The sequence below is a fragment of the Urocitellus parryii genome, chromosome 3 (assembly GCF_045843805.1).
Source record: "Urocitellus parryii isolate mUroPar1 chromosome 3, mUroPar1.hap1, whole genome shotgun sequence".
NCBI lineage: Eukaryota > Metazoa > Chordata > Mammalia > Rodentia > Sciuridae > Urocitellus > Urocitellus parryii.
In genome coordinates, this window is record NC_135533.1 from 207,252,846 (window position 1) to 207,279,049 (window position 26,204).

The 26,204-nt window shown below is 41.5% G+C and overlaps 2 protein-coding genes across 2 annotated transcripts; one reads left to right on the top strand and one right to left on the bottom strand.

The window, feature by feature from the left end:
- Positions 1–5,890: 5,890 nt before the first annotated feature.
- Positions 5,891–6,820, top strand: LOC144253538 (olfactory receptor 7A40-like). The gene has a single exon (XM_077795728.1). It carries the CDS (start codon positions 5,891–5,893, stop codon positions 6,818–6,820), a length of 930 nt encoding a protein of 309 aa, XP_077651854.1.
- Positions 6,821–11,847: 5,027 nt separating this feature from the next.
- Positions 11,848–12,777, bottom strand: LOC144253634 (olfactory receptor 7A40-like). The gene has a single exon (XM_077795910.1). It carries the CDS (start codon positions 12,775–12,777, stop codon positions 11,848–11,850), a length of 930 nt encoding a protein of 309 aa, XP_077652036.1.
- Between the last annotated feature and the right edge of the window lie 13,427 nt (positions 12,778–26,204).

Here is a 26,204-nt window from a genome sequence, read left to right on the forward strand (position 1 = left end):
AGGTGAGTACCACTCCACCCATAGGAATGTAGGAAGGCATGCCCATGCACGAAGACACAGTCACTGGAACCCTAGTAGACCAGGGTTATCTAGCAGTGTGGCAGCTGCAGGATGCCAACCTCTCAGCAGGGGAGTGGACTCAGTCATGTGCTAGTGCTAGTCGGTCACCCACACACAAGTATATCAGAGACTGTGCACCATGATCAGCTGGAATCTATCAAAGGGATGCAGGTGTGGTTTTTATATGCAAATCAAGAAACGGGGATCTTGAACAGAAGGAAAATTCAAATAATCTGATGATCTGACTAGATGGAGGGAAACATTTCCTGAGACTCAACTTCCTCTCATGGTACAAATCCTCAAGAAATTTAAGTGTTGAAGCCATTTATCTCCACAAAGGACGTAGATGACCAGCCCATGGCTAAGGTCACATGCCGAACTGGGAAAGACAGGCGATGTGTCCTGGAAGGTGTGGGAAGAGAAGAGGGTGCCCACTCTTAGTCACCACTGTTCTGCCCATTGTCACCATAGCAACCAAAGAAGAGGAAGAACAAGGGCTGCACATTCGAGAGGAGGAGGTCACAGAGCTCCTTGCAGATGACATGAGTGTTGAAGGCGTATTGCCCCTTGACACATCATTAGTCATATTTACAGGGAAGAGAGAGAATTTGAATTGTGCATACAAGAGGCAATGGTGAAATCAGGACTGCTAGCCTTTCCACCTCCTTAAACTCATGGATCCCAAATGTCTGCTGAGCTCTTGCTGCATTCTAAGCACCTCGTCCCTGTCTTTGTGGCCTTTGTATTCTATTATGGACTGAATATTTCTGTGTCCTCTGAACCTCTGATGTTGAGATCCTCATAGTGCAAATCACTGAGGCATTCCAAGCCCCGTGGGTATGAAAGTGCAATGAGTTCAGAGCAGTAGAGACCACAAAGTGTGGGGTTTTATGAAAACTAAATAAGAGCATTCTTAAAAGTTGCTAATATCAGGGCATAGCATGTAAAAAGATCTGAAGATATGTGTTTGAATTATCCATGTTTTATAAACCATGACTAAGTGCTCGCTCTTAACTTGGGTGATAAACATGGTATTTCTGTTGTTTTGGAAAAAAAAAATCATGAGGTCACAGATTTCAGGAGTCACCGTCATCTATCAAGGGATCCCAGTGAACCCCTAGTTGCTATCCAGGAAAATTTCTGGACATATTGGTGGTGGGGGTGTCCTCAACATAAGCCAAGCCTGGGGGAGCAATGGTCATGACAGGTTCCTTTGTCATATCCTTTGGAGAAAAATAGACTTCAGGACTGGGATAAAGTGTTAGGGTGTTATTTCTCTAGAAGGCAGAGTTATTCTTTGGGGAGTAATAAAGACCCATTGACCTGTTTTTTTTCTTTTTCTTTTTTTTTTTTTTACCTGGTGTCTTGGGAACAGAGAATCTGTAAGAAAAAAAAATTGCTTTTGGTGTGGAGCAATATTCCACAGGGAACTGACACCTCAGGGTTGGGATAAGAAGAGGCAAGGAGTCTAATTTGCAGACACACAGTTGTAAATCTCTCCCCTGCTGCTGTCCCTCTGCTTGTGCACAACCTTGGTCAGGATGGGACGTGATTTTGTACTTTGGGGTCCTGCATGTGAACTGTGGCTTGACCCACCTGTGCCCTCATCTGGGACAGAGCTTCAGTCTCCATGGTGCAGCATCCTGGGAGGGATCTGATTCTCCACCCAGAAACCCTCCATTCAGAACCCACCCAGGTGAGTCAGAGAGCCCAGAAGGTGCTGCAGGAAGGCATCAGAGAGGCTAGAAGCCAAGGACAGGTACCTAAGGTCACCTGAGAGCCAATCCAGCCTCGACCAGCCCTGACAGGTTGCTGAGGTGTTTGCTGTATGGTTTGATGAGTTCATTGGTGGATATGTTCACATGGTGGGAGGAGGAGTGAACAGTGAGCTCCGCAATGCCAGGTCCTTGATGACCGTGGGGTGAGGGCAAAGGCAGCCCCCCCAGAAGAGGGCTTGGAGGCTCAGGTGGTTTGAGGGTAAGTAGAGCAAGTGTCCCAGGACCTTTGCAACCAATTAGGGGGAGGGACACAGAGTGAAGGGAGGGCACTTTGTATGTCTAAAATGGAGCACAGTTTTTAAAATTTATAATTTTTTTTAAAGAGAGAGAGAGAGAGAGAGAGAGAGAGAGAGAGAAGAGAAGAGAAAGAGAGAGAGAGAGAGAGAGAGAGAGAGAGAGAGAGAGAGAGAAGAGAGAGAGATTTTTAAAAATATTTATTTGTCAGATTTTGGTGGACATAACATCTTTATTTTATTTTATGTGGTGCTGAGGATCGAACCCAGTGCCCCACGCATGCCAGGTGAGCACATTACTGCTTGAGCCACATACCCAGCCCCAAGCACCCTTTTGATTGACATCTATAATGATAATCCCATTTTCTACCATTCTCCACATTTTAATTAAAATTTCCATTTTTTCCCTATATTGGGCTTTGGAATGATATTTTTGGCCTCAAAAGATTTTAAATCTTATGTAATCAAACATGTTAATCTCCTTACTTCTGAGTCATTAACTTATTCTAGGTGATTTTGTTCTTCTGTTCTCATGAATCGTAAATGACCTTTTTAGTTGATTTTTTAAAATATATTTATTTTTTAGTTGAATTTGGACTCAATACCTTTATTATTATTATTATTTCATTTTTCTGTGGTGCTGAGAATCGAACCCAGGCCCTCGAACATGCTAGCCAAGTGCTCTACCACGGGCCACTACCCCAGTCCTTAATTGATGTTTTTCCTAGATATGTTATTTACTCTCCTGTGGAGGTTGTTAATTTCTGTGAGGTTTTTACATATGTGAACTAGGGGACCAAATTCATTTTACCCGAGATAGATAGACATTGATGCCAGATTTTATTTTAGGATTTAAGATTTTCCCTCTCTGTTTAAACACAATTTGTCACCTATTAACTGTCCAGTTTTTCAGAATCCCTGCTCAGTTTCATAAATGGGATGTGAATACCTGCTTCATGCCACAACACTCAAGGAATATTCTTCTTTGCATTCCTTATGGTGTTTGTCAATTTGCTTATTAATATAACCTGATAGAATGGAATTTTGGGTATTATATGTATTTTTTCACCGAATTGTAAAAATTCAATTCAACATTGTTTAATATAGCTTTTCTGAAACACTGGATTTCCTCTGCATTTTTTCTTTCCTTTCCTTTTTTATTGGTACACCTGATTTAACCCAGAATGGCTTAGCCACTGAGCAACATCTACAGCACTTTTTTATTTTTTATTTTGAGACTAGGTCTTGAGAAGTGGCTGTGCTGACTTTGAACTTGCGATCCTCTCGACTCAATCTCCAGGGTCCCTGGGATCACAGGTGTGAGTCACTGTGCCCAACTCCCATTCTTTTTTTATTTCACAACTTATTTTCTTTATTCTTATTCCCTATCATGAGCACATATTCCCACATCGCCATGACAACTGAAAGGTGAGTAAAGCTGGGAAATCGATGCTCTTTGAACCTACCTAGAGATGTGTGGGCACAACTCAGTGTAAGAAATGTGTGCAGAAGGTGATGTCCCCAGGGATTTGACACCAGCAGGGCTTGTTCTGGGTGGAGGGGTAGAATTGCAAAGGTGTGTGCAGGGCATTACAGAATGAGATCTGAGGGTGGCGGGGGTTGCATGAAGACAGGACCCTTCCTTCATTGACTCCTCTGCTATCTATTCCTGGAATTCACATGTGAACTCCATGGAGAAAATAGTGGGATTTATCTGTGGAGTTCAATTGCAAAGTCCAGGAATAGATAGCACAGGAGACAATTAAGATCGGGTCCTCTCTAATATGCTCTTGTCTGTATCATATGTGAAGGTATTTCTCCTTCACATCTGGCTTGTTATCCAGGAAACCAAATGCTAATTGGTTTCCACTGTATGCTCTATAAAAGCTGATCTCACCTGAGTAGTGGACAGAAAATGGTTACCAGGGACTGGGGGCAGAAGGGACAGGGGAGGTGGACCAGGGGCTGCAGTCACAGGTAGGCAGGAGCAGTGAGTTCTGCTGGGACATTGTTCAGGAGGATGAGCAGAGTTCACCAGCCTGTGAACTTTAAATATCCACACGAGAGCATTTGAATGTTCTCATCACAGTGAAAACTGGTGGACATGGTGGCTACACTAGTCACCCTGATTTGATCATAGTCCAATGTATGTATCTGTTGAAATGTCACCTTGAACTGTATAAATAGGTGCCATTTTATGTATCCATTCAAAACACAAAATACCAGTGACTCAGATCAGCTGTGAATGGTACAGGAACCCATCTCTGTTAATATTTCATATAAATTGCCCTAATTGTTCTGTTCTTTGTATATCTCCTTTTGGTTGACTCTTCCTTCATGTTTATTTTTCTCTCTATAAATATTCACTCTTTGTATTGACTTTGTTGATTGAGAAATCTGGTTTCAATATTCTATTGTTTCTGCTGATCTTCATCAAGGAGTTGGATTGCAGCCAGAAACAAGGATTTTTTTTTTCTTTTTTACTGTCTTCCAGGGACACCTAAGCTTAGCAGAGCATTTTCCCCCTCTGAGTCTCCCACCACCCCCCTCCTTCTTATTGAGAAGATTGTTTATATTTCTTTAGATACTGGATGGAAAATTTCCTTGCTGAATGGAGACTGAGGATAAATGTGGGGGGAGATTTTCAACCTGGGATTTCGCGTGCCATTCAAACATTGCTTTAGGGAAAAATTATTCAATATTGACAGTTTCTCTTTTATTCATTCTTTTAAAATAGTGTGATTGGAGGTGAGAAGATCACGGTATTAAGACAACTCCCAGAGGTGATGGATTGCCGTTTTCAAGTGTTGTGTGTGTGTGTGTTGTGTGTGTGTGTGTGTTGTGTGTTGTGTGTTGTGTGTGTGTTGTGTGTTGTGTGTTGTGTGTGGGTGTGTGTTCACATTTGACTTTAGGGGTGAGAGCAGATTTCAGAGAAATGGGATCCAGGTCAAATGTATTCCAAAAGATAGCACATCATACAGAAACCAGAACATAAAGCCAGCAAGAGAAATAAATGGGGGGTGCCTTCCAACTCACAGAGAGCACCTTGGCACGCAGCTTAATGAAACACAACTTCTGGACAGAGGAATTCCTTGTGCCTTCATGCATCAGCAAAGGAGGCTTCTCAAGGGGAATCTGTGCCTTGTCACCCTGGGACACCAGCTCACGTCCCTTGCCCTCTCACTCATCCTCCTGCCACTCTGTTTTCCTGGTTGAACTTGAACATCTGAAACAAGCACCTTGCTCAGGCCCTTTGCACAGGCCACCCACCATTCCACAGACACACACGTCTGCAGGTGACTCTGTGGCTCTCTCCCTGTCTTCCTGGAGGGCTCACACCATGTGTCACCAATGGGCTGATCTTGTCTGAACACCCAGAAGGAAATGACACTCCCGGTGCCCTTTCTCCTCAAGACCTATGGTGTTTCTGTCACCATCTCTGTGTGCAAGGATTATTGCTCTGCCTGCATGCATCGGCTTTACCTTCGTCTGTGATTTCCCCCTCATTAGATTCAAGGGACATTCCGTTTCTTGGGAGTGACCCATCAGTGTCTAGACAGTGCCTGGACCAGCTCATGACTACTTGAGATTCCTCCAATACAAGAAGGAGTTAGTCTTTAGTGATTTGTGTACAAGACCTCGTGAGGAAAGTCTGAGAGGGAGACAGGGACTCCAAACCAGAGAAGGCAAGGCTTCCCTTAAAGGGGAACTGAATCAGAAAACAGAGAAATTAGTCTGAATACTATTAAAGATTAGATATGATTCTTATAGGTGAATATTACATAATCTGTCTCTTTCTCTGTTAGTCACATCAAGTTCATGGAGGCAGAGAACACCTCACATGTTTCAAAATTTCTCCTCCTGGGAATTTCAGAGGACCCCACATTGCAACCCTTCATCTTTGGGCTGTTTCTCTCCATGTACCTGGTCACTGTGCTGGGGAACCTGCTCATCATCGTGGCCACCATCTCAGACTCCCACCTGCACACGCCCATGTACTTCTTCCTCTCCAACCTGTCCTTTGCGGACATCTGCTTCACCTCCACCACCATCCCCAAGATGCTGGTGAACATCCAGACACAGAGCAAGGCCATCACCTATGCAGGCTGCATCACCCAGATATACTTTTTCATGCTTTTTGGGGTTTTGGATAACTTCCTTCTGGCTGTGATGGCCTATGACCGGTATATGGCCATCTGTCACCCCTTGCACTACATGGTCATCATGAATCCCAGGTTCTGCATGTTGATGGTTCTGATGTCCAGCATCGCAAGCACCCTGCATTCCTTGTTACACAGCTTAATGGTTTTGCAACTGTCCTTCTGCACGGAACTGGAAATCCCACACTTTATATGTGAACTTAATCAAGTGGTTCTACTGGCTTGTTCTGACACCTTGCCCAATGTCATGGTGATGTATTTTTCAGTGGTGTTTCTGGCTGGTGGCCCCATCGCTGGCATCCTGTACTCCTACTCCAAAATCGTGTCCTCTGTCCGTGCCATCTCATCAACTCAGGGCAAGTACAAAGCCTTCTCCACCTGTGCGTCTCACCTCTCTGTGGTCTCCCTGTTCTACTCTACACTCTTCGGGGTGTACCTCAGCTCTTCCATTACCCAGAACTCACAATCCACGGCAAGAGCCTCAGTGATGTACAGCGTGGTCACCCCCATGCTGAACCCCTTCATCTACAGTCTGAGGAACAAGGACATCACGGGAGCCCTGAGGAGACTCTTCCAAGGGAAGCCCTAGAGGAGATATTGTCCACGTCTTGCCTGTGGACACGGGCCTCAAAGACATGGACCAGACCCTGCAGTTCTTTATCCAGACCATGAAGTAGACCTTGTGCCTTCTGTTGATTTCCTGGAAGTCTGATTCTTTGTTTTCAACCTCTTTATTGTGTCCTAACCTCATTGGAAAGTCCCTGCTCTCCCGACACCCAACATGTCTTCCCTCTCAGGTTCCTGCTTTCCCAATGTCCTTTCCCCCAGATCAGACAGTCTGGAGGTTCCCAGGAGTCTCCCATGGTGACGAGTTGCACTGTCCAGTGGTTAGGGAACCACACTCAGAACTTGTGCCGTTTCCTTTATTTTATGAAGGAGACATGCTAAGCCTTCTGTTTTCCAGTTTTCTGTTCCTGAGTCTGGGTGTGTTGGTGCTCTCATTGCTCATGATAATCCGGGACTTCTACCCACTGGTGGTTGTACAGTAGTTCATGCTCATTTATTACGCTCACAGTGGTGCTCTTATCTTGGTCCTTTCCTTGTGTGTGCTATATTCTTTTGTAAAAACTACTAGTGAGGGCTGGGGTTGTGGCTCAGTGGTAGAGCACTTACCTAGCATGTGTGAGGCACTGGGTTCAATCCTCAGCACCACATAAAAATAAATAAACAAAATGAAGGTATTGTGTCCATCTACAACTAAAAAAAATTTAAAAATACTAGTAAAAAGTACTAGCCACCAAACATGCATTAAATGTATAGTCTCTCCAGAAAGGCAAATTTGCATTCATTAATTGACATTTTATGATCTTCAAGTCAGCAAATATCTTACGTATGCTAAATGTATATATTTAATCATATAAATTATCTTTTGTTGTACATTTTCTGTGAATTACCAGATTTTGATGATGTGTGTCTGCTCATTGGAATGTGAATTCCGTGTCATGCATGGACGGTCACTTCAGTGGACCTGGTGTCATTTTATGAAGTATTCCTTGCTCCATCTTTCTGTTTCTGCCCAGAAGTTTTTAGTGCTCCCTGTAATTATGCCTCTTTCCACTACCCGAAGGAAAATAGTTCCCCTTATTCAAAAATTTTCCATAAACTTTAATGTGAAGTTTACCTTAATATGCACACTTCTGCATTATTCTATCTTGTTTTCTGTCTTGTCTTTGGTGTTCTGAAGTTTCTTTAATGCTCTTGAGCAAAGGATAACATGGACAAGAACTCGCATGATGCCCAAGGATTTATGCTTCAGGGGCCCAAGGTATGTCTGCACTTATCCCTGTCCTTCCAAATATCCTGGTTACCTGGAATGATAGTCATCAGTGTTCACTTTTAATACAGTTGTTTGAAGTACATGTACCCAGTCAGGTCGTCATGATTATGGTCTTTGAGTATTAGAACAAACATCCAGTTTCAGACGGAGCAGGGTATTCTGAATGTCTTCTGTGTGCATTTATTATTGTATTAGTGAGCTATTTATTCCTTGTAATAAACCATCCCCAAATAAATGGTTTAAGGTCACATTTTTCTTTCTTTACCCGTAGGAGCCTTGGTTGTACAGGTCTTCGGGTCTTTTTCCTGGTATGTCTCTGGCCTCTTCCTATGTATATAGTCAGGTGTGAGTCAGGTGAGATGCTCAGTTTGTCTCGGCTGACATCGCCCAGATTGGGAGGACAGCCACAGTTAGTGAAAGGGGCTCTGGTCCACACAGTCCCCATCCTGCATCAGCCCAGCCTGCATTCACTCTCGAGGTAGAGCCAGCAATGCAACAGGGAGCAGCAGGGATGCATGCAGGCACTTGAAGCACACTTGCACTTTCACCACTTTCTGTTTAACAAAGAACATTAAAACTCCTTCCACCTGCCAAGATTTAAGGTGGAGGAAAAGACCCCGTCTCTCAATGGGAAGAGCTTCACCGACAGGTTGAAAAAGTCAGGGACAAAGGAAAGGGGGCGAATGGCGGCCATCTCCTGCTAAGGGTCGAACACAAGTGTCAATTTCCATTCAGCAGATCTCTGCAGGAATCCCGAGGGATGATTCCTTGCACCTCCATCAGCAGCTGCAGAATAATTTTTTTTTCTCTTGGAGAAGAGAGTGAGCATCCAACTGCATGTAGAAGGTGTAGAAATTCTACTTTGTAAGGTCAAGACTTCTCAGATATGAATACGCTCTCTTACCCTTCACCACCATCTCACCATTTCTAGACTAAGAAGAAATAAATCTTTATCCCTTGTGTCCATCTTAGCTTGGGAATCGTATGTCTAACATTCATTAACTGAACTATGGGGATGTGGACTCAATGGTACCATCTTCATGAGGCAGCAGTCACAGTAAGGGACGGAAGAAAGGAGAGCAGAGAAGGGTGGTTTGCACCTGCAGAAGCTCTGGGGACAAAAGACAGATGCGTGGTGACCAAGGTCTTCAAGTTGAACATTCTGGAAAGTTATCTAGGGTGGGCCCCTGGGATTCCCAGAGGTATACTCCTGACCTTGCTTTGCACCTCACTCCCCGCAATCTCCAAGTCTGTAGCAGGTGATTTCCTTCCTTAGGTCTCTCTTTATCTTGTCATTCCCACTCCTATTCCAATCTTGCCGCTTCACTGGAGGTATGCATACCCTGTTCTTCACAACAAAGAATTTCTTTGCTTTAAACTCCAACAGATAACAACAATGTACCTGTATGTCAAAAATCCAGAGGAATGGGTTTTGAGTTTTCATTAAAAATAGATGAGACTGGAGATCCTCATGCTAAATGAAATAATCCAGATTCAGAAAGTCAAGGGCTGAATGCTCTCTCTCATATGCAGAAACAAGACCAAAATAGGGGAAAGGCAGGGGGGAATCCTTTGAAAATAGAAGAGAGATCAATGGCGCAGGGGAGGGATATTGAGGGGGAGGAAGGAGGATGGGGAGAGGGAGGAATGATACAATGAAATTGACCAAATTATGCTATGTACATAAATGAGTACACCACAGTGAATTTCACCTTTATGTATATCTATAAAACACTAATTTAAGAAACTCTAAATAAATAAAGGGAGAGTAGTGGGAGTCAAATTCTTTTATTCCTCAGGATCTCTTTCTGAGGTGTGGGATCTGAACTGCTGTAGTCCATTTGCTATCATACAGAGAGCCCAGGTAAGGATGAACTCTACACACTGAGGAAGGCAAAGTAGAAAGAATTCCAGAAAAACAGAACTGGAGGCTGAGGACTGCTAACTGCTGGTCTAAACCTCACAGATTAGAGAACTACCTTGTCTGGGGTCCATGAACCAAAAATCCCACCCCCCCTTTTGTTTAAATCACTTGAGTTGGTGTTTTTATCATTTGCAACTGGAAGACTTCTAACTACTTCCTACTCTATTTATTTGACTAATGGCTTTAAAAATAAATATGTGTAAGACACTGAACTACATTTTCATCTTTGATGGAGAGGATAATAAAGTATCTTTTGTAGGGAGGAAAACTAGTTTCTTACAATAATTCTACTAAATAATTATATTAAATGATATATTATTTGATCAGTCCCAAGCACTGCTTCATTATTTTTGGCACTCCCTAGAATTCATTCCATGAGGAAATTGGAGGGGAATATTTGATTTCCATATGAAGAGTCTCAACCATTAAAGGCTGCACAAAACACAAGGACAACATTTTCCCCATTTTTTAATATCTTTATTTTTATTTTTTTATTTTTATGTGGTGCTGAGGATGGAACCCAGTGTCTCACATGTGTGAGGAATGATAGAATGAAATTGAATGAAACTGTTGAGTTTCCACGCCAGGTAATCAGCAGAGTAGGAAGGACAGGGGATAAATGCAGGAATCCTTTGGACCCCTGAGGCGTGAGTCCTCATTCCCAGGGGCATTGCTGGGCAGGAGTCCAGTTATTGTTCATGTTGACCTTTGCTTATGAGCACTGAAGAAACTTGAGAACATCAAATACAAGACGGAAAATACAATAAAGTGGATACACAGGTGTGTATTCATGTTCATTGCATGCTAAAGTTTATGGAAAAAATTTTAAAAATGGGGAAATATTTTTCTTAGAGTAACAGAAGGAATCATATTCAGAGGCAGTACTGGAAACTTCTGAGCAGAAACACCGAGACGGTGCAAGGAATACTGCAGAAGATGACACCAAGTCCTCTGATCCACTGAAGGGACCCCTCCGTGCATGACAGGGGTTTCATGTTCCAGTGAGCAGATGCACATCATCAAAAGCTTGCAATTTATGGAAAAGGTGCAACTCAGCCTAATGTATATGATTGAAAATTTAACATATATAAGGCCCTCTCAGATTTTGGGACCACAGAATGTCAACTGATTTACACAAATTTGCCTTTCTGGATAGACTACACATTCAATGCCTCTATTTATTTTTGACAACTCAGAAAAAATATTGATTAACTGGTACTAAAGTACAAATTAATTCACCAGAAAATTCGGAGCAATTCTTTTCAGATGATCTACAAACAGTTAATTCGGTTCCACATATGTCTGTTCATTTTGAGGGCTCTGTGCTGTTGATAGAAAATTTCACCAGTACTCTCTATAGTAGAATATAGCACACACAAGAAAAGGACCAAGATAAGAAAAGAGCACCCCTGTGAGCGTAATAAATGGGCATGGTCTACTGTACAACCACCAGTGGGTAGAAGTCCGGATTATCATGAGCAGTGAGAGCACCAACACACACAGAATCAAGAACAGAAACCTTAAAAACAGAAGGCTTAGCATGTCTCCTTCATAAAATAAAGGAAACGGCACAAGTTCTGAGTGTGGTTCCCTAACCACTGGACAGTGCAACTCGTCACCATGGGAGACTCCTGGGAACCTCCAGACTGTCTGATCTGGGGGAAAGGACATTGGGAAAGCAGGAACCTGAGAGGGAAGACATGTTGGGTGTCGGGAGAGCAGGGACTTTCCAATGAGGTTAGGACACAATAAAGAGGTTGAAAACAAAGAATCAGACTTCCAGGAAATCAACAGAAGGCACAAGGTCTACTTTGTGCTCTGGATAAAGAACTGCAGGGTCTGGTCCATGTTTCTTCTACGGCTTCCCTCGGAAGAGTCTCCTCAGAGCTCCCGTGATGTCCTTGTTCCTCAGACTGTAGATGAAGGGGTTCAGCATGGGGGTGACCACAGTGTACATCACCGAGGCTCTTGCTGTGGATTGTGAGTTCTGGGTCATGGAAGAGCTGAGGTACACCCCCAGGAGTGTAGAGTAGAACAGGGAGACCACAGAGAGGTGAGATGCACAGGTGGAGAAGGCTTTGTACTTGCCCTGAGCTGAGGAGATGGCACGGATGGAGGACACAATCTTGGAGTAGGAGTATAGGATGCCAGTGAGGGGGCCACCAGCCAGCAACACTGCTGCAAAATACATCACCATGACATTGGGGAAGGTGTTAGAACAGGAAAGTTGGACCAGCTGGTTGAGTTCACACATAAAATGTGGGATCTCCACGTCTGTGCAGAAGGACAGCCTCAAGGCCATTAAAGTTTCTAACAAAGAATTGAGAACAGTTGTGACCCAGCAAGCCAACACCAGCCATCCACAGAGCCGAGGGTTCATGATGACCATGTAGTGCAAGGGGTGACAGATGGCCACATACCGGTCATAGGCCATCACAGCCAGGAGGAAGTTGTCCAAAACACAAAAGAGTATGAAAAAGTATATCTGGGTGAGGCAGCCCGCATAGGTGATGGCCTTTCTGTGTGTCTGGATGTTCACCAGCATCTTGGGGATGCTTGTTGTGGTCAAGCCGATGTCTGCAAAGGACAGGTTGGAGAGGAAGAAGTACATGGGCGTGTGCAGGTGCGAGTCTGAGATGGTGGCCATGATGATGAGCAGGTTCCCCAGCACAGTGACCAGGTACATAAACAGAAATAGCCCAAAGAGGAAGGGTTGCAATATAGGGTCCTCTGAAATTCCCAGAAGAAGAAATTGTGGAATGAGTGTGTTGTTCTTGGATTCCATATATCTGCTGTGACTAGCAAAGAATTAAACAAAACAGAAAGCGTTTGTAGTCAAGACTCTCTTTTCTAGTTTGTTTATGATTGTTTGCCCCTTTAAGGGATCCCATGCCTTCTCTGATTTGGAGTCCTGTCTTGCTCTCAGCCTCTCCCCAGGTGGCGCTGTATTACAGATCACTACACACGAACTCTTTCTTGTATTTGAGGAATATCATTAGCAATGATGCTGGTCTAGGCACTGTCTGGATAATGAGGGTCCCTCCCCCAAAACGGAATGTTCCTTGAATCTATGGAAAATAGTGGAAGAAGGTAAAGTCAATGCACATAGGCAAAGCAACAATCGTCCCAAATTCAGATGGTGATGGGTACACTGAAGCTTTTAAGGTGAAGGGCACTGGAAAGTGTCATTTCCTTCTATGTGTTAGGTAAGGTCAGCCCTTAGGTGACACATGATGTGAGTCCCCCGGGAACACAGGGACGGAGCCACAGAGTCACCTGCAGACACATGTGCCTGGCAGAATGGAGGATGGCCAGTGCAGAGGGCCTGAGGAAGGGGCTTGTTCCTGATGTTCAAGTTCAACCAGGAAGCCAGAGTGGCAGGAGGATGAGCAAGAGGGAGAGGGACGTGAGCTGGTGTCCCAGGGTGACAAGGCACAGATTCCCCCTTGAGGAGCTTCCTGGGCTTTCTGTGAATGGGCAGCACCTTGTTTATTTCTCTCAGTGGCCTTATGCTAGGGGTTGTGTGTTATGAGTCGCCTTCTGGAATACTCTCAGCTCAGGTCCCCTCTCTCTAAAACCTGCTCTTGCCCCTAAAATCAAAAGAAAACACACAGGCTCACACACACACACACATGCAGACACTCACACACACACACATGCACACACATGCATGTGCACACACACACACACAAGCACACACATGCATGTGCACACACACACACACACACATACAAACACACACATAGCTGCAGTCCTTGTCCCCCTGGGGCCCATGCTATGCCCCATCTTTCTCACCTTCAGTTACACGAGTTACAATGAAAGGATGACAGGGAAGCTGTCAATGTCAAATTATTTTTCAACAAATTAATGTCTGAATCACGCCAAGAATTCCCAGGTTGGTAATGACACCCACACATTCATTCTTGGGCCTCCATTTTGCAAGAACGCTTTTCACCCTGTAGTAAAAAATGAATATACAATCGGTTCAGTGGAGAGAGAGGGAGGGAGGGAGGGAGAGAGAGAGAGAGAGAGAGAGAGAGAGAGAGAGAGAGAGAGAGAGAGAGAGAGAGAGAGGGAGAATGAGAAATGGCTCTCAGGAGAAAATGGTCTAATATGCTCAGGTGTCCATGAGAGACTGTGAGAGGGAAAGAGCGTCCTTGGATAACTGAATATAAGAAGAAAGACATAAAGAAGAGCAGGGGATTTCCATCAAATAGAATAAAGATCAGGGAGAGGGGAGGGAGGAGGGGAGAGACAGGGGAGGAAGGGGAAATACTAGGGACTGAATCAGAGCAAATATCACTCCATGATTTTGTGATTTGTTGATTATGTCAAAATGAATCCTAAAATTATATATAACTGAAAGGAAACAATAATAAAAAAAGAACAGGAAAAGCTTCCTTGTTTCTGGTTGAAACTCCACTCCAATCAACCCTCATGAGGACCAGCAGAAATAATAGAAGGTCAAAACAAATAGCAGGTGAACATAATGATGTCTTGTTGGGGCCACCAATTTACAGGCTGAACATTCATATAGAAAAGCACAGGCAGGAAAGAACGAGTAGCCAAAACTTCAAAAGGGGGGTGTGCAGAGAGCAAGACAACTCGGGCGTTTATATGAAATATTAACAGAGCTGTGTTCCTGCACCATTCACGGCTGATCTGAGTCACTGGTGTTTTGCATTTTGAATGGATACATAAAAATGGTGCCTATTTATACAGTTCAAGGTGACATTTCAATAGATACATACATTGGGCTCAGATCAAATCAGGGTCGCTAGCATAGCCACCACCTCCACCAGTTTTCACTGTGATGAGAACATTCAGATTCTCTCGTGTGGATATTTAAAGTTCACAGGCTGGTGAACTCCACTCATCCTGGACAATGGCCCAGCAGAACTCACTGCTCCTGCCTACCTGTGACTGCAGCCCCTGGTCCACCTCCCCTGTCCCTCCTGTCCCCAGTCCCTGGAAAGCACTTTCTGTCCACTACTCAGGTGAGATCAGCTTTTATAGAGCATACAGTGAAATCAACTGGCATTTGGTTTCCTGAATAACAAGCCAGATGTGAAGGAGAAATACCAATTTGTCATGATATGGTCAGGAGCCCTTTAGACAGGACCCAATCTTAATTGTCTCCTGGACTTTGCAATTGAACTCCACAGGCAAATCCCACTATTTTCTCCATAGAGCTCAAATGTGACATCTGGGAATAGACAGTATAGGAGTCAATTAAGGAAGGGGCCTCACCTCATGCAACCCCCGCCACCCTCAGATCACATTCTATAATGCCCTGCACACATCGTTGCAATTCCACCCTTCCACACAGAACCAGCCCTGCTGGTGGAAAATCCCTGGGGACATCTCCTCCCACACACATTTCTCACACTAAGCTCTGCCTGCACATTGGGTAGGTCTGATAGAGCATGGCTTTCACAGCTTTACTCACCTTTATGTTGTCATGGTGATGTGGGAATATATGTTCATGACAGAGAATAAAATTAAGCAAAAGAAATTGTGAGATAAAAAGAATGGGAGTTGGACACAGTGGCTGTGCCCTGTGATCCCAGGGACTCTGGAGACTGAGTTGGGAGATTTGCAAGTTCAAAGTCAGTTCAGCAACTTTGCAAGATTGTGTCTCAGAAGAAAAAACAAATGGCTGGGGATGTTGCTCAATGGTAAAGCCATTCTGTGTTAAATCAAGAATACCTAAAAGAAAAAAAAGGAGGAGGAGGAGGAGAAAAACACAGAGGAAATTCAGTGTTTCAAAACAGCTATGTTAAACAAACTGAATAGAACATTTGAAGTTCAGTGTAACAATATATATAATACCAAAAATTTAATTCTATGAGAATGGATTAACAAGAAAATTGACAAACAGGTAAACACAAAAGAATGCAGCAAAGAATATTCCTTGCAAGTTGTGGCATGAAGCTGATATTCAATGCTATTTATAAAATTAAACAGGCATTCTGTAAAAGTGGACAGTTAATATTTGACAAATTTGTATATCTACATCCTCGGAAAAGCTTACATAATTAAATAAAGTCTTGCATCAGCGTCTATCTGGAGGAAATTAAGTTGGTCCTGTAATTCACATGTCAAAAAAACTGAGAGAAATTTACAACTTCCACATTTTAGAGTAAGAATACATCTTGGAAAAACAACCATTTGTTTTTCATTTGCATTTCCTGAGGGCAGCAGAACAAAATCATCTAGAATAAGTTAAAGATTCGGAAGTAAGGAGACAAACATGTTTGACTACATAAAATTCAAAATCTTTTGTGGCCAGAAAAAGAAAAAAATCACTCCAAAAGTCAATATAGAAAAAGAAGTGACTGAAATTTTTCAGTAAAATATGGATAACTATAGAAAAAAGGCTTATGATAGTAAGTAGCCAATCGAAAGGGTGCCCACCTCAGAGATCCCAAGTGCCCTCCCTTCACTGTGTGTCCCTCCGTGGATGATATGCATTTCTCCTTTCCACCTAATTGGTTGCAAATTTCCAGGACACACGCTCTACTTACCCTGAAACCACCTGAGCCTCCAGGCCCTCTTCTGAGGGGGCTGCCTTTGCCCTCACCCCATGATCATCAAGGACCTGGCATTGCGGAGCTCACTGTTCACTCCTCCTCCCACCATGTGAACATATCCACCAATGAACTCATCAAACAATGCAGCAAACACCTCAGCAACCTGTCAGGGCTGGGCGAGGCTGGACTGGCTCTCAAGTGACCTTAGATACCTGTCTTTGGCTTCCAGCCTCTCTGATGCCTTCCTGCAGCACCTGCTGGGCTCTCAGACTCACCTGGGTGAGTTCTGAATGGAGAGTTTCTGGGAGGAGAATCAGATGCCTCCCAGGATGCTGCACCATGGAGACCATCTCTGTCACCAAATGAGGCCACAGGGGGGTCAAGCCACAGCCCCCAAGCCACATGCAGGACGCTGAAGTACAAAACCTGGTCCCATCCTGACCAAGGTTGTGTACAAGCAAAGGGACAGCAGCAGGGGAGAGATTTACAATTGTGTGTCTGCAAATTAGGCTCCTGTGTCTCTTCTTATCCCAACCCTGAGGTGTCAGTTCCCTGTGGAATATTGCTCCACACCAAAAGCATTTTTTTTTCTTACAGATTCTCTGTTCCCAAGACACCAGGTAAAACACCAGGTCAATTGGTCTTTACTCCTCCCCCAAGAATTCTTCTGCCTTCTAGAGAAATAACAACCTGACACTTTATTCCATTTGTGATTTCAAGTTTTCTCCAAAGTATATGACAAAGGAAACTATCATGACCATTGCTCCCCACAGGCTTGACTTGTGTTGGGGACACCCCATCACCAATATCTCCAGAAAATTTTATCTTCCTCTCTTCAACTAGGGGTTCACCAGGATCACTTGATACATGACTATGACTCCTGCAATCTGTGACTTCATGATGCTTTTTTTCCCAAAACAACAGAAATTTCATGTTTATCACCCAAGTTAAGAGCTATCACTTAGTCTTGTGTTTATAAAAGAATGGATAATTCAAAGGCATATTTTTACAGATTTTTATATGAAATACCCTGAGGTTTACACTTTAAAATTTTCTTAATTGATTTTATTTTTTAAATACATGACAGCGGAATGCTTCACAATTCTTATTACACATATAGAACACGATTTTTCATATTTCTGTATGTAAGGTATGTTCACACCAATTCATGTCTTCATGCTTGTACTTTGGATGATGATGTCCATCACATTCCCCCATCATTACTAACCCCTGTCCTCTCCCTTCTCCTCCCACCCCTCTTCCCTATCTAGAATTCATCTATTCCTCCCAAGTTCCCTGCTCCCTACCCGACTATGAGTCAGTCACCTTATATCAGAGAAAACATTCGCCATTTTTTTTTGTGGGGGATTGAATAACTTCACTTAGCATTATCTTCTCTAATGCTATCCATTTACCTGAAAATGCCATGATTTTATTCTCTTTTATTGCTGAATAATTCCATTGTGTATGTGTGTGTGATGTGTGTGTGTGTGTGTGTGTGTGTGTGTATCACATTTTAAAAATCCATTCATCTACTGAAGGGCATCTAGTTTGGTTCCACAGTTTAGCTATTGTGAATTGTGCTGCTATAAACATTGATGTGGCTGTGTCCCTGTAGTATGCTGTTTTTAAGTCCTTTGGGTATAGACCGAGGAGAGGGATAGCTGGGTCAAATGGTGGTTCCATTCCCAGTTTTTCAAGGAATCTCTATTCTGCTTTACATATTGGCTGCATCAATTTGCAGTCCCACTAGCAATGTTTGAGTGTGCCTTTCCCCCGCACTTCGTCTCCAACATTTATTGTTGTTTGTCTTCATAATAGCTGACATTCTGACTGGAGTGAGATGGTATCTTAGAGTAGTTTTGATTTGCATTTCTCTAATTGCTAGCAATGATGAACATTTTTTTCATATATTTGTTGAATGATTGTGTATCCTATTCTAAGAAGTGTCTGTTCTGGTCCTTGGCCCATTTGTTGATTGGGTCATTTATGCGATTTGTGGTGTTTAGCTTTTGGAGTTTTTTTTTATATGCCCTAGAGATTAGTGCTCTATCTGATGAGTGAGGGGTAAAAATTTGCTCTCTGTTCACCTCACAGATTGTTTCTTTTGCTGAGAAAAAAATTTTTAGTTTGATTCCATCCCATTTACTGATTCTTGATTTTAATTCTTGTGCTATAGGAGTCTTATTAAGAAAGTTGGGGTCTCATTCCACATGATGAAGATTAGGGACTACTTTTTCTTCTATTAGACATAGAGCCTCTTGATCCATTTTTTAAAATATTTTTATTTTTATTATTTATTTTTATGTGGTGCTGAGGATCGAACCCAGTGCCTCATATGTGCAAAGCAATTGCTCTGCCACTGAGCCACAACCCCAGCCCTCTTGATCCATTTTGAGTTAAGTTTTGAGCATGGGGGTGAGAGATAGGGGTTTAATTTCATTTTGTTGCATATGGATTTCCAGTATTCCAAGCATGATGTGTTGAAAGTGTATCCGTTTGATGCAGGTTGAAATATTCTCTATATGCCAGTTTAATCTAAGTTATTAAGTTCTATAATTTCTTTATTCAACTTTTGTTTGGAAGATATATCCAGTAGTGAGAGAGGAGTGTTAAAATCACTCAAGATCATTGTGTTGTGGTCAATTTCACTCTTGAACTTGAGAAGAGATTGTTTGATGAATATAGCGGCACCATTGTTTGGGCAATATATATTTATGATTGTTATGTCTTGTTGGTGTATGGTTCCCTTGAGCAGTACATATTGCCCATCTTTATCCCTTTTGATTAACTTTGGCTTGAAGTCTACTTTATTTGAAATAAGAATTGAATCACCTGATTGCTTCCACAGACTGTGTGAGTGGTTTGATTTTTCCCAACTTTTCACCTATAGTCTGAGTATGTCTTTCCCTATCAGATGAGTCTCCTGGTGGCAGCATATTATTGGGTCTTTTTTTAAAATCCAATCTGCTAGCATATGTCTTTTGATTGGTGGGTTTAGGCCATTAACATTTAGGATTATTATTGAGACATGATTTGTATTCCCAGCCATATTTGTTTGTTTTTGTTATTTAACTTGACTTGGTTTTCCTCTTTGATTAGTTTTTCCTTTAGTGTACTACCTCTCTCTGTTCATTTTCATTGTTGTTTTCCATTTCCTCTTCACGAAATATTTTGCCAAGGATATTTTGTAGTGCCAGTTTTCTAGCTATAAATTTTTTTTTTATCATGGAAGGTTTTTATTTCATCTTCAAATCTAAAGCTTAATTTTGCTGGATACAAGATTCTTGGTTGGTACGCATTATCTTTCAGAGCTTGATATATGTTGTTCAAGGATCTTCTAGCTTTCAGGGTATGTCTTGAAATATTTGCCGTTATCCTAATTGGTTTTCCCCTATATGTAATCTGATTCCTTTCTCTTGTGGCTTTTAAGATTTCCCTTCTTATCCTGTATGTTGGGCATTTTCATTACAACGTGCCTTGGTGTGGATCTGTTGTGATTTTGAACATTTGGCATCCTGTAGGCTTCTTCAATTTGGATTTCCAATTCATTCTTCATGTTTGGAAAGTTTTCTGATATTATTTCATTGGATAGATTGTTCATTCCTTTGGTTTGGACCTCAATGCCTTCCTCTATCCCAATAACTCTTAAATTTGGTCTTTTTATGCTTTCCCATATTTCTTGAATGTTCTGCTTGTGGTTTCTTACCATGTGTGATCTATGTGCTTTTTGAGATAATATATGTTATCTTCATTGGCTGATGTCCTATCTTCCAAGTGGTCTACTCTGTTAGTGATTCTTTCATTTGAGCTTTTAATTTTCTTTCATTTCATAGATTTCTGTTTGTTTGTTTGTTTGTTTGTTTTTATAACCTCTATCTCCCTGTTGAGGTGATCTTTTGCTTCTTGGATTTGTTCATGTAGCTCATTATCAAAGTGATCTTTCACTGCTTGTATTTGTTCTCTTATGTCTTCTTTGAGTTCACAGAACATTTTAACCATGTATATCCTGAAATATTTCTCTGTCATTTTTTCTGCTGTAGCTGCCAATAATGATGTGTTGTCTTAATTTGTTTATGGTACTTTCATCCCTTGTCTTTTCATGTTGCCCATGTGTCTTCCTTTCCAGTTCTGTGGGTCTGGTGTGTTATTGTTTTTACCCTATAGAATTGTAGTGCTCTTGTAGGGTTCCAAGATCCCTCCTTTGTGGGGAAGGACAATGTTAACAGATCCCAATATCAACAATATATCACCTATGAATAAATTGTTGTTATTAAGACATTTACAGTTTAGTCTCAATGTCCAGAAATATTGGGTTCAATTATTATTTAAAATATAACCAGCAGTTTCATAAAAAGGTTTATAGTTTCTAGCAGTGGACAATGAACTGGGGGTCAGGTATAGGATGATATGCTAAGGGGAAAAGATGTGAGGGCATACAGTTAAAAATGGGAAATGTGAAAAAAATATAATGAAGAGGGTTAGTGACAGGGGAATAGACAGGAAGTAATTTATGGTAGACAAGTATGTGAGAAGAGAGTAGAGTACATAAAACAATCACACATATGTATTTAGAAAAATATAGGTTGTAAAAATAGTAAAATTTGGAGAGTGAAAGAAGAAGAAAGAAAAGAGGTAAAGAAAAGAGAGAAGAAAAAGAAAAAAAGCTTTATGCAACTCCTCTATATTATTCAAGTGACTCTGTCCTCAAAGTCCTATTTCATGCAAAATTCTTCGTTTCACATATGTTGGGGATGTGAGGGCCAGAGGATAAAAGGGTAGAAGAGAAAGAAGAAAAAAAAATACTTCAAAGAATAAACCAGGGCTATTGCTAGTTTTAGAGACCCGTTTCTTTCCTGCATTTCTTCTCATCCAGTAGGTGGGGTTGTCTGTTTTAAGCTGGTGTCTCTGCCCTCAGGATGGTGTAGGTAACCAGAGTGAGAAGACTGGACCTGGTGTATAGCATCTGGAAGCAGGGAGTGCAGCCCACCAATTTCAGCAGGAAAATTGCACTTCATGGGTCTCTTTTTGGGACCACTCATTTGAATTGAGCCCCCAGGTATCGTCTCCCTTTCTTGCCTGGAGATTTCCCAGATCCTGGTCTCTCTGTTATGCCCCAAACTTTAGTCACCCTCCCCTCTCTTACTTAGCAGATCCCAACTGCAGGACCTCTCACCCCCAGGCTCACACTAGGCAGGCAGTGCCCTGGTTGCACTGCACACCTGCCCAACTAAGAGCTGTTTTTGTGTTGGGAGCTCATTATGCTGAGTTATTGCCTCTGGGAGGAGGGAGTTGGAAACCAGCTACCTGCTCAGATGGAGATCTCATCTAAGAGCCACGCCCACCAAATATGGCGAGAAAGGTTTCCCAAGATGGAGTTGGTCTGCTTCCAATGCCGGGGTGTCTGGTGAGGTGGGGGGAGCTGGGCGATGGCCTTGTGCTGTGGATAGGTAGCAGCCAAGTGACCTGTGTGGGAGCTGTGCACAGTCTGGAGTTCTGCAGAGGTGCTAATAGGTGATTCTGCTAAGACACTTGAGAGCCATGTGTGAGCTAGAACTGTGGGCTTTGGGTCTAGAGTCTGGAGTCCTACTCAAATGCAGAGGCTCTGATTTCTGCAGGGGGAGGGGTGTCAGAGTTCTAGTGATTTCTGCAAAAACCTGCTGTATAGGGGCCCTCTCACACTTTCTGAGATGTTGTCTTCCAACTAGGTGAGACCTGGGTCATGAAGCGACACAGGATGCTGCCTCTTTCTGGCCTGCCATCTGAGAATGTGCCCCCACTGGGAAAATGCAGGCCCCTTTCTTGAGGCCCAGTTGGAGGACCTGGAAACCAGTGAGATAGAGTCCAAGGGTGAAGAGGACTGGGGTTGAGCACAGGAGCATCTGAGGAGAATCAGTGGTCAGTTGTGGGCCACAGTGGGAGGAATTCAAAAGACAAGAGAATCCTCATAGCAGTAATGTAGACTCTGATGGTCTACATATGTACAAGTGGTGGAGAGAGGAGGATCCCAGGCTCTTAGCCAAAAGTAGCCTGGGGATGGCTCTGTGCTTGGAAAGTGCCTGGAAACCTTGGGATCCCCTCCCCCAATGCCCATTGTAAGCTTCAGCCACGTTGCTAGGAGACTGGAGAAGACACCCCTGTCTGAACTAATTGTACTCCAAAACTTCCGCATGATGACAGGCTAAATTTTTCCCTAATTATCATTATACATTTTCTCTTTGCCTTTCCCATGTGCTGACTCTCTTGGTTATTTTGTTTGTTTTATTTTTGTTTTTTGGAACTTATGTTTCCCTATTTAAAAAAAATTTCCTTCCTCATTTTAATTCGATATATCATCCTATAGCTTATTTTTGAAATCTTACAAATCTTAAAGTATCTTTAGTTTACCCTTGTACTTGATTAAATTTGGCTGGATAAAGAATTCAGGGAGGCTGAAAATTATTTTCCCCTAATTTTTGTGACATTGATCTCTTGTCTTGCAGCTTCTAAAGTTGAGAAAGGTCATGCCATTATGATCTCTGAATTTGTTTCACCCCCCCCCCACACACACACCCTTTCTTTTAGAGCTTTTATAAGACATTCATTCACAAGTATTTATCAAGCAGCTGTGCTGTGTCTGCTTCTGTTTTAGGTACAAAAAGTCCAATTGATGGAATTTGAAGGAGAGATATTTTTTGGTTTTAAAGTGCTTTAGTATTCTATTTTCTTCATTTATTCCTTTTCCCCCACCTATAACAGTTGTAGTCAAGTGTTAGTGGCTCAGATCTTGGTTTGAATCCCATATCTGTTACTTCTTATCCATGTGATAATGGAAATATTAAGTCAACTCTCTCAGTCTCCATTTTCTTATTTGTAAGATTAATTGCTAGTATATCTATTTTACAAGGATATTATGAGGATTAACTGAAATAATGTAAACAAAACTCACAGTACCCAGTGCTATACAAACATAAAATTAATATTATCTCCCATACCTTTCTTGGTTCCTCTTCCCCAGTTTGACCCAGAGGAAGGAGTATTGAATCAGCCCTGCCACAGCAGACTATCCCCCACCATTCTTTACTATTTTCATGTCTCTGCAAGAGAAACTCTACAGAGTATATACCTTAGAGAAAGATCATGGGTTGGGCCAGGGCATTGTGGAGGTTGCTAAACTTCACTTGGAATCTTTCCGAATAGAATAGAAGACATCCTTTTTCTGAACAGAGGGGATGCTGCTTGAGCAATACTGTGTCCTTAACAAATGGGAATCTTCATAAAAAACACTTGTGTCATAGGCATAGATAATATGCCCCCCACCCTGAGCTATCTCCCCATAATGTATCTCAGTACTTAATCTTGCAAATAAAAGTTCAATATCAGCTTGATTTCTTTTCCCTTATGACTTTCTCATAAAGACAGAAAATTTACATTTAACTATATGATTTGCTGAACAAGCACATTAAAATAAAATGAAGTTTTCTAAGTTATTTTCTTTTTAATAAGTTCTTTAATATATTTTCTTACTTTTTAGAACCATTCAAAACATTCAAATGCTTCAACATTCATTGCCACAACTTTCTTGTTACTTTAACCCACTTTTCAAGAATGTATCTTATTTGCCTCATGGGTAATCATTATTATCTTTTATACCTTGGGAAATTATAAAAGAAATAATACTTTTTCAATAATTAAGCATTTAAATACATCTTATATTTTCTATTGATAATTAGCAATCGGTGCCGTGTGTGTGTATGTGTTTGTATGTGTGTGTATAATTTCTTGTATAAATCATATATATATATATATATGATTTATACAAGAAATTAAAAATAATTCAATAGAACAACAATTCTATTCTTGGCTCTTCCTATTCCCTAGTCCTACGGAAAATGAATAGTAAATTTTAAGTGTTGTTTCTATTTTTTGAGAATGAAGTAAGGAGTTTAGTCTATGTTTTAATCAGTTTTTTTTCATTGTTGTGACCAAAAGACATGATGATAACAATTTTAATGGAGGAAAAGATTATTTGGCTCACAGTTTCAGAAGTCTCAAAATCAACAGATGGCCAACTCCACTGCTTTGGGCCTAAGGTGAAGCATTACATCATGGCAAAAGTATGTGTTAGAGGAAAGCAGCTCAGGACATAGCAAACTGGAAGCAAAGAGCTTCACTCACCAGGAACAAAATATAAATCTATCCACAGTTACTACCAAGTTAATCCTATCAGTGGATTAATACACTGATTAGGTTAAAGCTCTTCTAACCCAATCATTTCACCTCTAAATTTTCTTGCATTATCTCACACTAGAACTTTTGGGGAACACCTCATTTCTAAGCTGTAACAGTATAATAGTGAAGTTTCAGGACCTGACCAAAAACTAGATTTTTCTAAAACATTTTAATGGGAATTTTCCAGATGCTTTAAGCAACTGAGTAGGGAGAGGGATGAGTATAGTTTTCATTTCTATGACCTCACTCTTTTCTCAAAAGGTCTCTTAATTTTTTCTTATGTGCAGGAAAGGTTATTTAATCTCACTGACTAGTTTTAATTTTGCAGTTGTGTTATTATTGTCTTTTAAAAATTATGGGTGCATGCAATAAATGCAGTGAATACTTGAAAAAATTTACCAAGACAAAATGGAAACTATTTCAGTTATCTTCAGAAAATTTCACTTAAAGATATTATACATCAGTATATTTTGAATTCTCTGAGAATTCAAATTTTGCAAATATTAACAGTTTATAACTGATCATTATTCTACTCTTTTTTGGCTTTATTAAGATATAATAAATAAATAAATATCATTCTAATTTCTTATGCAAAGTATTACCACCTTTTAAATGCCAAAGTGAGAATAGATTATGGACTACACCCACGGACATGCAATGTGAACTACACAAACTATGATTACTAGCCACAGGTTGGTAGAGTGGTGAAGGTCAAACCTGCTTCAAACCAGGCATGATGGCCACATGGCTGTAATCCCAACAGCTCCAGAGGCTGAGGCAGGAGGATTGTGAGTTTAAAACCAGCCTCAACAACTAAGCAAGGCTCTAAGCAACTCAAGGAGACCCTGTCTCTAAATAAAAAACAAAAAGGGCTGAGCATGTTGCTCAGTGGTTAAGTGCCTCTGAATTCAATCTTCAGTATTAAAAAAAAAAACCTTCTTCAAGTGAGTTCAACAGAGTAGAGAAGCTGGAGACCATGAATATGAGGGGTTTTGTTGCAAAAAAGAACTACAGAAACTGTGGGATAGTTAGATGGCATAGAATCAATAGAGGTTTTTTTGTTTTGTTATTTAAGATAGGAGATATGTCATTTTTATATGCTAATGGTAATGATTCATTTAAGAGTCAATTGCAGGTGAAAAAGTATAATTACTGAAACAATACCCTAAAGCAGAAAGAGGAAAAGGGAACCAATGGAAGGATTTACCATAAATTGGAGTGAGGTGATCACTGTTAGAGGAAAGGAACTTGTACAATATGAGTACTATGCAGGTTTGTTGACTGATATGGCAGAGGGAGAATGTCAACATTTTATTATTAGAGTTATATCTACTTTCTAAGCAATTAAGAATAAAAATTATTATCTAAGAGTGAGGATCTTATAAATAGTATTGGAAGTAAGGGAAGATAAGATATGGATTGAGTTAACAAAGACAAGATAATTAACTATGAAAATGTAGCAAATTTA